This window comes from the organism of the source record quoted next, unplaced genomic scaffold (assembly GCF_019419815.1).
Source record: "Pyrus x bretschneideri cultivar Hongxiangsu unplaced genomic scaffold, Pyrus_bretschneideri_v1 Contig125, whole genome shotgun sequence".
NCBI classification, from domain to species: Eukaryota; Viridiplantae; Streptophyta; class Magnoliopsida; order Rosales; family Rosaceae; genus Pyrus; species Pyrus x bretschneideri.
This window is the reverse complement of record NW_025999419.1, coordinates 374,583-388,274: the sequence shown is the minus strand read 5'-3', so window position 1 is coordinate 388,274 and position 13,692 is coordinate 374,583. Positions and strand designations below refer to the sequence as shown.

At 36.3% G+C, this 13,692-nt stretch overlaps 2 protein-coding genes across 2 annotated transcripts; both read right to left on the bottom strand.

Moving 5' to 3' along the window:
* Nucleotides 1-222: 222 nt before the first annotated feature.
* On the bottom strand, nucleotides 223-3,504 carry LOC103962487 (probable xyloglucan endotransglucosylase/hydrolase protein 30). The gene is made up of 4 exons (XM_048578597.1): nucleotides 3,057-3,504; nucleotides 2,786-2,886; nucleotides 2,380-2,588; nucleotides 223-969 (listed from the first exon to the last, which is right to left on the bottom strand). Exons 1-4 carry the CDS (start codon nucleotides 3,283-3,285, stop codon nucleotides 441-443), a joined length of 1,068 nt encoding a protein of 355 aa, XP_048434554.1. The 5' UTR covers nucleotides 3,286-3,504; the 3' UTR covers nucleotides 223-440.
* A 5,298-nt stretch (nucleotides 3,505-8,802) lies between these two features.
* LOC103962488 (UV-B-induced protein At3g17800, chloroplastic) lies at nucleotides 8,803-12,091 on the bottom strand. Its single transcript, XM_009375186.3, has 3 exons — nucleotides 11,850-12,091; nucleotides 10,685-10,959; nucleotides 8,803-9,720 (listed from the first exon to the last, which is right to left on the bottom strand). Exons 1-3 carry the CDS (start codon nucleotides 12,003-12,005, stop codon nucleotides 8,934-8,936), a joined length of 1,218 nt encoding a protein of 405 aa, XP_009373461.2. The 5' UTR covers nucleotides 12,006-12,091; the 3' UTR covers nucleotides 8,803-8,933.
* Between the last annotated feature and the right edge of the window lie 1,601 nt (nucleotides 12,092-13,692).

Here is a 13,692-nt window from a genome sequence, read left to right as displayed (position 1 = left end):
CCAGTTTAATTTCTTCGATAGCTCATTTTACTCGTTCATATTTTCTTATACATGCATGAGAACGTGTTAATGGAGTTGCACTACAATGGAACATAGGTTGTATAGAAATTCTTACCTGGTTCGAGGATAACACTCTTTGGTGCAAGATACTTTTCCTTAAACGAGATTTGAATTCCGGACAAAATTTAAACGAGGCAAAAAAAAAAAAAAAAAACCTGCATATATTCCATCCCATAGATTGGAAAACTAATGATCAATAATAACACAACAAGGGTTGAACTTACATTGGAGAGAGACAGTGTGTGATGTACAAACGTGTGGAGTATGATGGTACACTAGTACAAGCTAGGGTTGAATTTACATGCATGACTCATGAGATGTATGAATTGAATCGTAAATAATGTCTGAAAAAATTGAACTGTGTGATCCATGTACCATCATCACATGTCTGCAGCGTTGTCGGAGTTAGGGACGGCTCGGTTGCGTTTGCGGGACTTCCGCTTGGACTGTCGTTTGTGGCTGCCGCCAAACTTCAACCTGCCAGTGTCCTTGAAGCGTGCCTTCTCAGCAGGAACGGTAACGCACTCGGGTAGTGGCACTGGGTAACGCAGCGAATCATAGCAATATGAGTAGTACATGTAACGCTGCCGAAACCTGCTCATAGCAGCTCGCCGCTGAGGCGTAATGACGGAGTAGTCTTGGGTGGCGAGGTGGGTGTAATGTTCCGCACACGCTTCAGCAGGAGGGATTTGCTGGATTGGATCGGCAGGGCAGCCCTCTAGGGCTAGGTCTATGAATTCTGCCACGAAAGGGGCATATTTGTAATTCACCTTGTATTTCCCACCGGACGTAGCCCAACTGCTTGCATCCCATATAGTCGTATACAACGACATTGGCTTCGAAGGATAGTCAGCACCCATTTCTTCATTTCGCACCACCTCTCTAATGGGAACTTCATCCACGTAGAATCTGAACGTTGAATTTTCAGTCGTATATTTAATCACAATTATAATGGGAAGAAAAATTAAAAATAAATTATATATTACCCTTTCCATTTCTACGTCAATAACTACTATAAGAAAACAATTTAAAAAATGCATAGATATTGAAATATATAAGTAGGCAATGATTCTCAATGGTGGGTGCATTCGTTAGTTTGGTAGCCTAACAAAATATGGTCTCCCATTTTTCAAACATGGGATGTTTTTTCTCACACGGTTTCTTTCTTTAACTCAAGAATTTTATAACTTATTAACCACTACGCAGTGGCACAATGGTGGGAAATGAATTTCAAACTCATATTCCACATTCCACATCTAGAGTTCGATTTTTGGGGCTTGCGAATCACACAATAGTGGTCCAAGGAAGACTGAAATGTCTCTTTGAGTCTTTCCAGACTCCAAAAAAATGGATCTTCGTAGTGAAGCAACCAGCTGGTTTTTTTTTTTTTTTTTAAATAACTTATTGTGTATAAGAACCTGATTTTCAAGCAATCTGTTTAACCTATCACATATTTTATTTATTTATGACTATTATATCAAATAAATCAAGCTAAGAGAATGACCATAATTAAACAAATTTAGTGTGTGTTTATCATATCCAATTTTGTTGTAATTGTTTTCAAATACTAATACATCAATGTCGTACATTAACTTTACACAGTGACTTTGTAGAATAACATATTTCAGTTCATATATATACTCCTCACATGACATATAGTATTGTGTGCATCACACATAAGAAATGTCACTTTCAGTATGTGACGTTTTTTTAATCAATAAATATGTGACATTATCTTGCTATTAAATTTTAGTCCATACCTTTAATTCAATATATAATTCTACATTACCAATCATTTAATTGATTAAATTCATAGGTTGATCTGGTACAAACACAACATGTTGGACTTTGTCACGAGCAGGAGATATATCATTTATAATTTATGTAATGTTTTTAGGCCTAAAAGAGAGACGTATTTTTATCGACTAGTAAGTAGAAGCAACCCATACGCAATCCCAAAGTGTGTATGGCCTCCCGTGAGGTCAAATAAAGCATACAACAAAGTCTACAAAGCATGCGTATTGCCTACCAGCGTTAACAACAACAATCATCATGATCCATAGGTATACTAAAACTTTCTCAAAACTTTATTTTCATCTTTCTACGCTTTCTTGTTTATTTTTAAGTATTGAATTGAATGAAATAAAAAATAAAAATAAAAATCAACAAACAGAAACGAACATGAACAGAAGGAAATTAAAAGCAAATGTTAAAAACATTTCTCTAGAGAGGAAAAACAACAAAACAAAACTAAGAGGAAAATGAAATTAATACTAGATTAGATGAGAATTGAAAAAGAAAAGGATCGATCGGGCATACATGATTTTTTCGGGGGTCCAAAGGATGCTGTAGCGGTGGAAGTCTTTGGTAGGGTCGAACCAGAGGCGGTAACGCTCTTCGCGGCCGCGGTTGGTGCTGCCATTTCCGTAGAGGTTGGTTTGGAATCTCCATGGCTTCCCTTCTGTGTTCCCTAAGAATTCTATGTCCAACTCATCGTGGCTCTTTTCGAATACGTCCGCGTTTGATGTCTGTTTGTTTGGTCATCGCAGCCACACAAATTTAGAAACAAATTATAATTACATCCACTTATTTAGAAAATATCAACGAATCTCCCTTCATTTCCTCCAACTAAAAACGGATCATTTTTATGTAAGAAAAAAGGGTCGTTTCAAATTAATTTACCATACATATGCTTGTGTTACGTGGAAATAATAAGAAAACTTACGTAAAAAGCAACACAGATACCGGCAGTGTAATCGGATGGCAACTTAATGTTAGCGCTGAAGAAACCATGGTTGTAAAGATTGGAGGAGATGAAGCCAGAACCTTCATTAATTTAAAATAAAGAGTTAATTAGTACGAATAAAAGAGAGTATTTCAAGAGACAATTAGAGAATTCCAAATTATGAATCGTAAATGATAAAACTATTAATACAGCTGCCTCTCTGTGCGCACGCACGCAAAACACAAATGAACGAAAGAAAGAAAGAACGAACCTGTGAAGCGATCAAGGAGGAGACGAACACCTTTTCCGTCGGGGGAGCGGACAAGGTTGCCGTCACCGAAGAGAGGGATATAGCCTTGGTCGAAGGGGATGGTGGTCAGGTTATAGAAAGCTGCGCCTACGTTTCCAAAACACACAAGGATCAATAGTACTAACCTCAAAGGATGGAAAAAGAGAGAAACTCCATTAAACCAATATCTACAACGTTGTAATCCCTCCATTTGCTTTTGATATTTTTTTTTTTTCTTCTTTGTGATTCAAATTTTGATCGATATTTGCCTATTTTTGTTTAAATTTCTCTCTCTCTCTCTCTCATCCTATCCCACCTCTTTCGATTTCTCTTCCAAAGTCTGTTTATATATATATCCAGCAGCTAAGAGGCCAAGAGGAATTCAATGCAAAGGTTACGAGAGAAAGAAAAGGGGAGAAAGTATATGGTCAGCCTGTGGCTGCTGATTAGCCATTGAATGTTTTAATTAATTATTGCGGATGTTCGAGAATGCCCATATTTCGCTGGGGTATTACCCGATTGCCACTGGACTGTGGTGATTGATTACTAGGGTTGTGAGAAATAATTACATACAAGAAGAAGTCAGTCCATGGTGGTTACAACCAACTTACAAAAAGAAAAATATTTGGCAAACTTCCTGTAGTAAGGAATTTCTACATTTTTGTAATTATAGTTTGATATATACATAAAATAAAATAAAATATTGGTGTGTCATTTTTTCTTGAGAGAAATATTATTTCTGGACACATTTTTTTGTTGTTGAATATTTCTCCAAACATATCAAATTTTGTAAATTATAAAGACTTGTCTAAAAGTACTATTAAATTACCGAATGCACTTTTAATGGAAGTATTTTTGGTCTTGCAAAAAGCACTTCAAGTACTTTTTCAAGATTCACTTGCATTTTTACTCATGAATATTGATTCTCAAAGTACCCTCATCAAAAATGTTTTCAGTCATTTTAAAAACACTTCTAAATGAGCCGTAAATTTCTACATACAATGCAAACTAGAATTTAAATTTTAAAAGAGATTTGATTACATTAGAATGTGCAACCTTTATCTTATTTAAAATAAAGTAGTGTGTGTATATATATTACAAAATGATATTAATGTATACAGTAGGTGATGGATAACAAAAGCTAACAACTACATATTCATGAACGGGAATAAAGATCCAAACAACTAAATAACAATATGATATGGATCCTTGTGGGGTTGTAATGGGTTTTGATTGATTTATGCCAAAAGAAAAATTACTAAAGCTGATATTCCATTTATAATTAACTAATTTATTCATATTTGTTATTATTCTAATCGGGAGGTCCATACAAGAGAATAAACTTACACCTATATGTTTTTATTCGAACTATAAATCTGGCAACGTACGTATCGTCGTTTATCATTTTTGTATGGTGCTAAAAGAAAATGTTAGAGACTCTATGTTTTGTAAATTACATGTGAAACACTTTTTTAATAAAAGTGATATATATTTGTTCATGATTGTATTGGTCAGTCTTACTTTTATTAGAGAGATAGGTCACATGTGATCCACAGATGTGATTTCTTTGGTATCTCCTAGTGTTAAAATACCCCAAAGTAGAACTATGTTACTTTTCAATTTTTGTTGTGTGTATATATTGTCACTGTGGCGGATTCACAAGAGTGTCAGGTGACTCCTTTGAGACTGAGAAAATTGATTGGGAAGCAACTTCGATGACCCCTTGCTTTCCTAGTTCATGACTCTTGGTACTCATAACTTATTCGACGAAATGCCTGAATGTTTGACGCAAAACTTAGTGCCCAACCAAAATAACGTCACCAAAATGTCGACGTTTTGAGCTAGGTTTTTCTTAGATTAATTATAAGCGATCTCACAATGAACTATCTATTTGTTTGATGTATATGAATGACCAAATGAACTCTGAAATGAATGACCTTTTTTTTTTTTTTATCATCTTTAATATTTATATGATAATAAAGAGTATGTATGATTTATATAATGACGGTTGCATAATAAATATAAGTTAATTACAAGTGGATAGACAAGTAAGTTCTAACATATGGTGGGCACAAGTATTTTTCATAAAATAAAAGATAAGAATAAGGTCCTTTCTAACATATACCAAATGTTTCCATCCATTTCATGATGTCGATAATTTAGGCCAAGTATGTCCACCCGTCCTTTAAATATGACCATGGAAAGGGGTATGTGTCAAGTTATGACAAGTACGTATACTAGAAGATTATGGAAATCAACATCTTCATAAGATGACTCATTCCCTCATGACATTTAGTCACAAGACTAAAAACGGCATTAACCTATTTATTGATTATATTTCTCTGTCATATGGCCATTGAATGTTAAGCCACGACTTTTATTTATTTTTCATTCTTTTTCTTTATTTATTTTTTCTTAATTATGAGCTTAATAGTTTATACACGAGAAGAAAACATATGATAGAAAGTAACCTGCCCTCTCAATAATCGACCTAATCCGGTTGGTCCAGAAAAAAAAAATGTATAAAAATAAAATAAAATATAAGCAGAGCAAGTGAAAATTCGCTCACAAGAAACAAGAGGGTTGGAACTTTGGGGTTCTAGAATAATTTTCGGAATTGAGGTTTACTTTTCAGCTGCCTAAATTGAAAAGGCGGTGAGGATGGCGTAAGAGAGAAAGCTTCGCAAGTAAGCCGCTTAAGGGCATTTTGGAGAATTACCAGCTGTGCAATCTTTTGGCTTTTGGACGGCGTCTTCATGTCACGTTGTCGTTAGTTCTGCAAGGCAATTACTTTCTCCTTGTTACTTTTTTTTCTTTGTATCAACTTTGTGTATCAAATAATACTTTTTGAGTTGTGCGGTAATGTTAGTAAGTTAAATAATTAATTATTAAGAAACGAGAATTAGTAGAGATCGAATCCGTATTAGGATGCTTAGATATGGTTATTTCTAGACACTGTAATAAAGCGGTATATGCATATGTATTAAATAATACTTATCTTGCAAAAGAAGTTTGAATGTTCTTTAGGTAGGGAATGATTATTTGGAGACTTGGTCAAATTTTTCTTGGAAAATTCAATGGGAGAAAATCAAAGTGGCATGAAAAGAGAATAACGTTGTATCAAATATTAATAAAGTATTGGACGCGCTTATTAAATTTTTGTTAGAAAAAATTTAATAACAGTAAAATTTTACCTAATTGTCAATATTTTCACGCTAAATTTATCCTTCGTATTATAACTTATTCTCTATGTTACGATTTATCTGAACGTTGACATAAATATCTTTTGATAGTCATGAAAAACAAGTTATAGCATGAAATTCTTGATCAAAGCTTATTACCATATAAACTGACATACTTTCAGATTTCAGATATTATAATATAACTGACAGTCGAGAGATATTCTTCATATATTACTTTCATAATGAATATAAAATCCCAAAAAGTGCTACGCGCTTCGATTGAAATCTTTGCTCAAAATTTTCATGACATTTATATCCTTTATAATATCTATTCGAAGTTTTGAAGATTTTCATGTATATGCAGTCTCCATAAGATAAATTGAACATATCATACGTCTCACATGTAAAATACCAAATGCACTTGTACAAATGGCTGAATCTATGATGCGAGACTATATTCATGAGGCCTTACGTCATATTCGTGATTTTATTTCACTTTATTTCAAATACTCATGCATAACCTTGAGTGTTAAACATCATATGGGTTTTGAATTAGGAAGAACTAACAAAAAGTCTCTCAAGTACATTTTTTATATTATAAGGACAAAAAAAACAAAAAGAGAGTCTCACTTCATGAGGGTTTTTATTTTTTGAACAAACGATATTATCTACACTAAGAGAGAGGGGATAGACTAAGCCTCACAATAGGCTAACAATAATGTAGTTCAAATTCATATTTGGCAAAAATCGAACATAAGACATCTCACTTACAAGTTAAAAGGAATATCATTAAACCGTAGTACTAAGTGACACTGCATGAGGGTTTTGGATTAAAAGAAGAATAAGGAGCCTCTCCAGATCCTCTTTGTGAGGATCCTGGGAATTCTCAAATCGTATCCGTTCATCGTACATCATGCAACCAGTTCTAGTACTATTCATATTTAATTTTACATAAAAGTATTTAGAATGATTTCTGGCCGCACAATGTACGATGAACGGACACGATTTGAGAATACCCATAATCCTCACAAAGAGGATCCAAGAAGGATCCTCATTCTTAAAAGAAAATGTCCTTAATAATAAAGAAAGTGTCCTTAATAATAAAAAAATGTGCCCTTAATGATAAAGAAAGTTTGTTTAAGAGTTTTCGAATAAGAAAGGTAAGTGTCCTTAATTCTAGTTGTTTAGGATTTTCAATTATCTTTTACTAAAAAGATAAGAGTTTATAGAAATAGCACAAGGTAATTGGTGGCTAAAAAAACCTTCTAAATAGAGTCTAAAAAAATCAGTCACTCTTGACTAAGTTGAAGAACAAGTCCACTCAAAACAAAAGTTCATACAAGGTACAAATCGCAACTCAATCACCCAATATCCTATCATAAATAGCAACTGGTACCTGTGCAGTTTTGCTCTATTTGCAGCTCAATTTCTAGCTCCTGCTTGCAGTTGCAGATGAAGGCAAGTATCTCCTTAGCTCGATCCCTCAACCAAGCTTGTTCTTCCAAATGCACAGAGAGGTAGGAAATGGATTCAACTATTCTCCAATGGACACGTCAATCAAATCAAGTTAACCATGAAATTTTGGTTGAATCGATTTTGAGAACCTAACTCTATATGATATGTATGAAGTACATTTGTGTCATTTGTATAAACAATGCATCTCTAATCAAATAAACTCTATGAGATAGGATGAATCGACAACTATATCGTGAGCAGCTCAATGCAATTCCTGTAGATTGATAAGTAGAAAGAAATATCTAGCAAATGCTCCTATGTGATGCATGAATATGAAGTTCAACGTACCTCCATTTGTGATAAGCTCGACCACGATAAGTTGCTTGAAACTTCACAGCAGCTTCCTTCAAGCAAGTGCCACTTACAAACTTAGTTCTAAGACTACTCTAATGGTGTTTTAGAGCTTAATTGGACAACTACATAGAAGGTGGTTTCTACAATCTTCTCCTTTCGCTTACCTTGCAAAACTACATATCACACAACCTCATACACAATCTGTCAAATCTAATAGATATACAACCATCTGCGACAATGACAAGATAGAAAAAATAGATATAAAGACATGTTGCAGAAATCATGTTCATTACGCAGATAGTAAGATGCAGAAGGAAACCAAACCATGCAATCTAAAAACCATGAACACATAACACAACATAGTGAGAATTGAACGGTATTAATTCAGACAAACAAAGGCAAAATCGAATGCATACATAAATATTGAAACCTCCACACAACAATCAGGACAAGCACTCAGCAAACATGCACATTCAAAGAAAATATGATCGTTAAACACAGAAAAACAGGAAGGAAAGACTCCCCCTGAGGTTGTCCTTGTTGTTTCCACCATCCATCCGTTAGATGGTAGCCATGTGGTGCAAGAAAGCGACTAACTTTGTTTCCGAGAGTGTTGCTTTTTTGGCCTCACTGGTAAAAGGTTTTCAATTTTATATTTCTGCATTTCTGTTATGTATACATTGGTCCCAGTGTTAGTATTGGGATAAATTAGTTCAAATTTGCAACACGATCCGATCTGTAAATTTGGTAAAAGAAGTTCACTAACATTTTATATTTACAGGAAGAAGAAGAAACTCATTACACCATGCTCAATACATGATGATTTTATGCAGCTTCTGGGCGTAAATAAAGAAACATAACATCATCTTTAGCTTTTGACAAAGTGATATCTAGATTCAACGTAGGTTTCAGCATCCCATAGGAATGATCCGAAAGCAACAGCTTCCAAGATGAGCATTGTCAATCCAGAGAAGGTAAGCGCAATCACCTCATCATTAGATGTGTCAATTGAACCATCCGCAGCAATCCTGATGTCAGGTTTCCCGAACAGGGCTTGTGTCTGGTTTTCAATCAAAGAAATAGCTTCCTTTGATCTTATAGTAGCATATCTCTGAAGTGTCTCTGCATCCAAGTACGTCACATAGGATCTCAGTCGGTATGACTTGCTATCACTATCACTATCACTATCACTAGCACCTTCAGGAGCTATCCGAATCAATGAATCAGGGTCCCACAGCTGGTTTGCTGGTGCTGGATCTGCAGTGAAACCCTCAGGAAGGGTGTTCATGGATCTCTCAAGCTGGAACCGTTCATCAACTCTTTTGAGAAAATATCCGTACATTATCGAAGCAGCATACAGCTTTCCAAGTTTTATTTTGCTAATCTCAACCATGGAAGAAAGGGGGCCCACAAGTCGCTCACCAAGTACAAGGGATAAGTGGCTCTGTATCATCTCATATGCTTCAGGAGAATGAACAGACTCTAGTTTCTTTTCTTGGTTTGGCCAGAAGTCCACTCTACCGGTGGGATCTGATGTCTCTGATATCTTCGGGATCATTGAAATTTCACGGTCTACGAATTTATGCACTATCAAGCAGTATATTATCTCTTCCAATGCCATGCGCCTTTCTTTATCCTTGACTTCAGCTATTCGTCTAAAATTCATGATTTAACTTAATTAGTTCTCATTCCCAGACACCAAAACAACTAAGAAAACAAAAGTTGAGGAGAACAAATAAAGAGCAAAGACCTTGTTGGATATGTATAAAGCTAGTTACAGTGTGAAGAAAAAATTGATAACAGTACCTTTTAGACACCTGATCGTGTCTACTTCAAATTGAATTTCATGAAAATAAATAAAACTTTGTAGCTATTATTCAACAGTGGTTACTTAAGCAACCAAAGCTCCTGTGGCCAAACATTTTATTAAAAAACCAGATTGAAAACGGGAAATAACCGGAGCAGCACATAACATTATTCAACCTGTATTACAATGCTAATCTCTAAGGGTTTTAAACCTAGTACAATTCAAAGAAAAGGGAACTATATGGATTTCAAACTTATCGTTTTAAGAAAAAGGCGAAGTGAGCATAAGATGGGATGATATCATTATAACAACAGTGCAGATCTAACGCGGTATTTTGCAATATCCGTTTTTAATTTTCGATAATTACATGTATTCTCACCCATAAGTTATTGATCTGTCAAATGCAATCATGTTTCATTATCCAAACGAAACAAAAAATTGAGCCAATCAGCCCAAAGCAATCATTCAAGTCTGCTCTATTGAATCACAAAGCACATATTTATTTATAATAACCTTAATCCTGCTACAAAGGGGAAAGTAATCCTAACCCTACTACAAACTAAACAAAAATTAAGAACAGAAACCAAATCAGAATTTCCCTAAACCATTGGTGATATACACTACCAATAAGGCCTTACGATTTGGATCAATTTATTTAACTGGGCCCACTGAGGGGAGTGTCTAGAGAGGAACTGTTAACGACTCCGATAGTGTGTATCAAATGAAGACGCGTGTCAAAAAAAAACTTAACATTTACTCATCTATTCAACAACAAAACCAAAACAACTAATTTGACAAATCACAGTACGTACTTGTAGAGGAGATTTGCAGATGAAGCAGCTTCTTTTCTTTGGGCATCTTTATCTATTTGAAGGTTCTCAAGCTGCTGATCAATGGCTGCAGGTAGAAGATGTGGATGCGTTTGCAATATTTGGGCCAAAAGCTGGCCAGGGGGAGATTCAAATTGAAGAGGAGAAACTGGCACCAAATTATCACTTGAATCCTTTGATGCCCTCACAACCAACCCCCTTGCTCGGCAGTTATATGGTCCGTTTCCCAGCTTTGGGATGCAAAATGAAGGACAACTCTAGAAAAGAAAACGAAAATTATGTTAGCACACCAAGCATCCATAACCTTGCCTTAGTGCCCCATGATGGACGTGCCAGCACAGGATGGCATATAGGAATGTAGTGCGGAAATAACCATACAACTTTATTAATTGAATTTCAGCAATCTGATACTTGATTAACGGTGATGTTTTCTTAAATAAGGACATCCTTAACGTCGAAAGCCTCTATGTATACCTACATATACAATGGTGAATAATCCCCTTGGACCCCTTGGAAGCAACTACCTTATGAAACAGATCGGTAGAATCAAAAGGTTCAGCATTGGTTAAAACAAAAACAGAATATATGGGAGTACAAATTCATTGAAGACATGGAAAAATTATTAGAGCAATGCTAATTAAGGAGCAAGTATCAAATCAAGTATATCACTTTCGATATTTAGAATCACTGATACAAAATGACAGCAAAAGAACATTAAAAAGTTATAAGTATGCATCCACTGGCGGATGCAGCAAGGGACCAAAGGGGTCAAGTTGGAAACTTCCCCACTGAAGCTGTATATTGACTCATTGGAGGCCCCTAAACTTGCCTCCATGACCCCTCACGGTATAAATTTTGGATCCGCAACTGAACAATGGAGTTCTCAGGTCCTAAATTAAAGAAAATGAAAACTAAAAATTTTCTTTTTCTACTTTCTAGGCAACCAAACAGGACAAAATTACAGTTCTGAACTGGGTTCTATCCAATCTTTCCCCAAGAAACGAAAAGAGCTTTGGGGAAAAAAAAAAAAAAAAAAACCCCAAGACGATAAATTAAAATCTAAAAATACCCATTAAATTTCTCACACTTTCTTAGCAGCCAAAGGCAATAGCAGAAGATGAATGAGTAACTGGAGGAGAGAGCTTACTCTGAAAACAGAAGCCGAAAGAAATGACTTGGAATCGGTGAGTGGATGTGAATGGTTGTGGCCGTGGGCATGGAAGTGTCCGAATTCTGGCCACCTGAGACCACCACCGGAGGGAATTACCAACGAAACGTCGCCAATTACCCCGGAAACCTGCATTTTTTTCAAGCTTATTTATGTCCGTGAGAGAGAGCCGTGATAATTTGATAGTGCGAGTCCTGGTGGTTAAAAGCCGTTGGTATTCTTCTTTATTTTTTGTTTTTAATTATATAATATATGGTCGGTAATTTTCTGCTTTTCTTTGTTTCTTCTTGTGTTTGGGTTGTCAAAGATATTTTTAAGTGACAAGGTACGGCTAGTGAATTTCAAAATATGACTTTAGTTTTTTTTTTAATTTTTTTTTTTTTAACAAATGGTATCAACTACGTTAAGAGGGAGAGGGGATACTATCTACACTAAGAGCAGCTCCACCATGGTATTTTGCCATGGGGATTGGCAACAAATCCAATTCAATTGCCCCAAAAGTCGCCCCAACCCAGTAGAGCAATGGGGTTGAGGGGGAGCCCGTGGGAAAGGTTAGGCTGAAGTTCAAGACCCGAGTGCTTGAGGGGGAACTGACGTTAGCCACGTTCTAAAAGAATTGGCGTCAGCTGCTCATGGGGGCGCATCTCTGACATATTTTCAGACGGTCAGGCTCGCGTGTCAGCCCCACTCAGTTACAGTTGAATCTGGACCGTTTGATTTTTAAATCAACGGTCTAGGTTTTGTCGGCTTAAAAAAAATGTTATGATGGGCTACGCATCACAATTTGAACTGTTGGATTTCAAACTTTTTGTAACCAACGCTTCCAATTAATTAAGTTAAACAAAATTAAAAATCTGAAGAAAAAAATTCAAAAAAAATTATATATATATATATATATTTTTTCTATAAATATCTTACCATTTTGTCTCACCTTACACCATATTTCAATATTTTCAACGATTCTAAATAGGTAAGGACATGTCGCGCGACAGAATTGGTTAAAAATCTTATCGAAATCTATTCACAAAAATTGTGTTTTTGGATAATGATACGTGGTGTGACGAGATTGGTTAAAAATCCTATCCGAAATCAAAAAATAAATTATTTTTTATTATTTTTAAAATAAAAAATACTAATATTTTAATACGGATTGTCTGGCTATGTCACATCCCGGCCCAGGTGGGACGACTTCCCGGGCCCGCTCCACTACCGTAGCACGATATTGTCCGCTTTGGGCTTACCATTCCCTCACAGTTTTGTTTTTGGGAACCCACAAGCAACTTCCCAGTGGGTCACCCATCATGGGATTGCTCTAGCCCCCTTCTCGCTTAACTTCGGAGTTCCTACGGAACCCAAAGCCAGTGAGCTCCCAAAAGGCCTCGTGCTAGGTAGAGATGGAATATACATATAAGGATCAGTCCCCTGGGCGATGTGGGATGTCACAATCCACCCCCCCTTAGGGGCCCGACGTCCTCGTCAGCACATTTCCGGCCAGGGATAGGCTCTGATACCAATGTCACATCCCGGCCCAGGTGGGACGACTTCCCGGGCCCGCTCCACTACCGTAGCACGATATTGTTCGCTTTGGGCTTACCATTCCCTCACGGTTTTGTTTTTGGGAACCCACGAGCAACTTTCCAGGGGTCACCCATCATGGGATTGCTCTAGCCCCCTTCTCGCTTAACTTCGGAGTTCCTACGGAACCCGAAGCCAATGAGCTCCCAAAAGGCCTCGTGTTAGGTAGGGATGGGAATATACATTTAAGGATCACTCCCTTGGGCGATGTGGGATGTCACAATCCACCCCCCTTAGGGGCCCGACG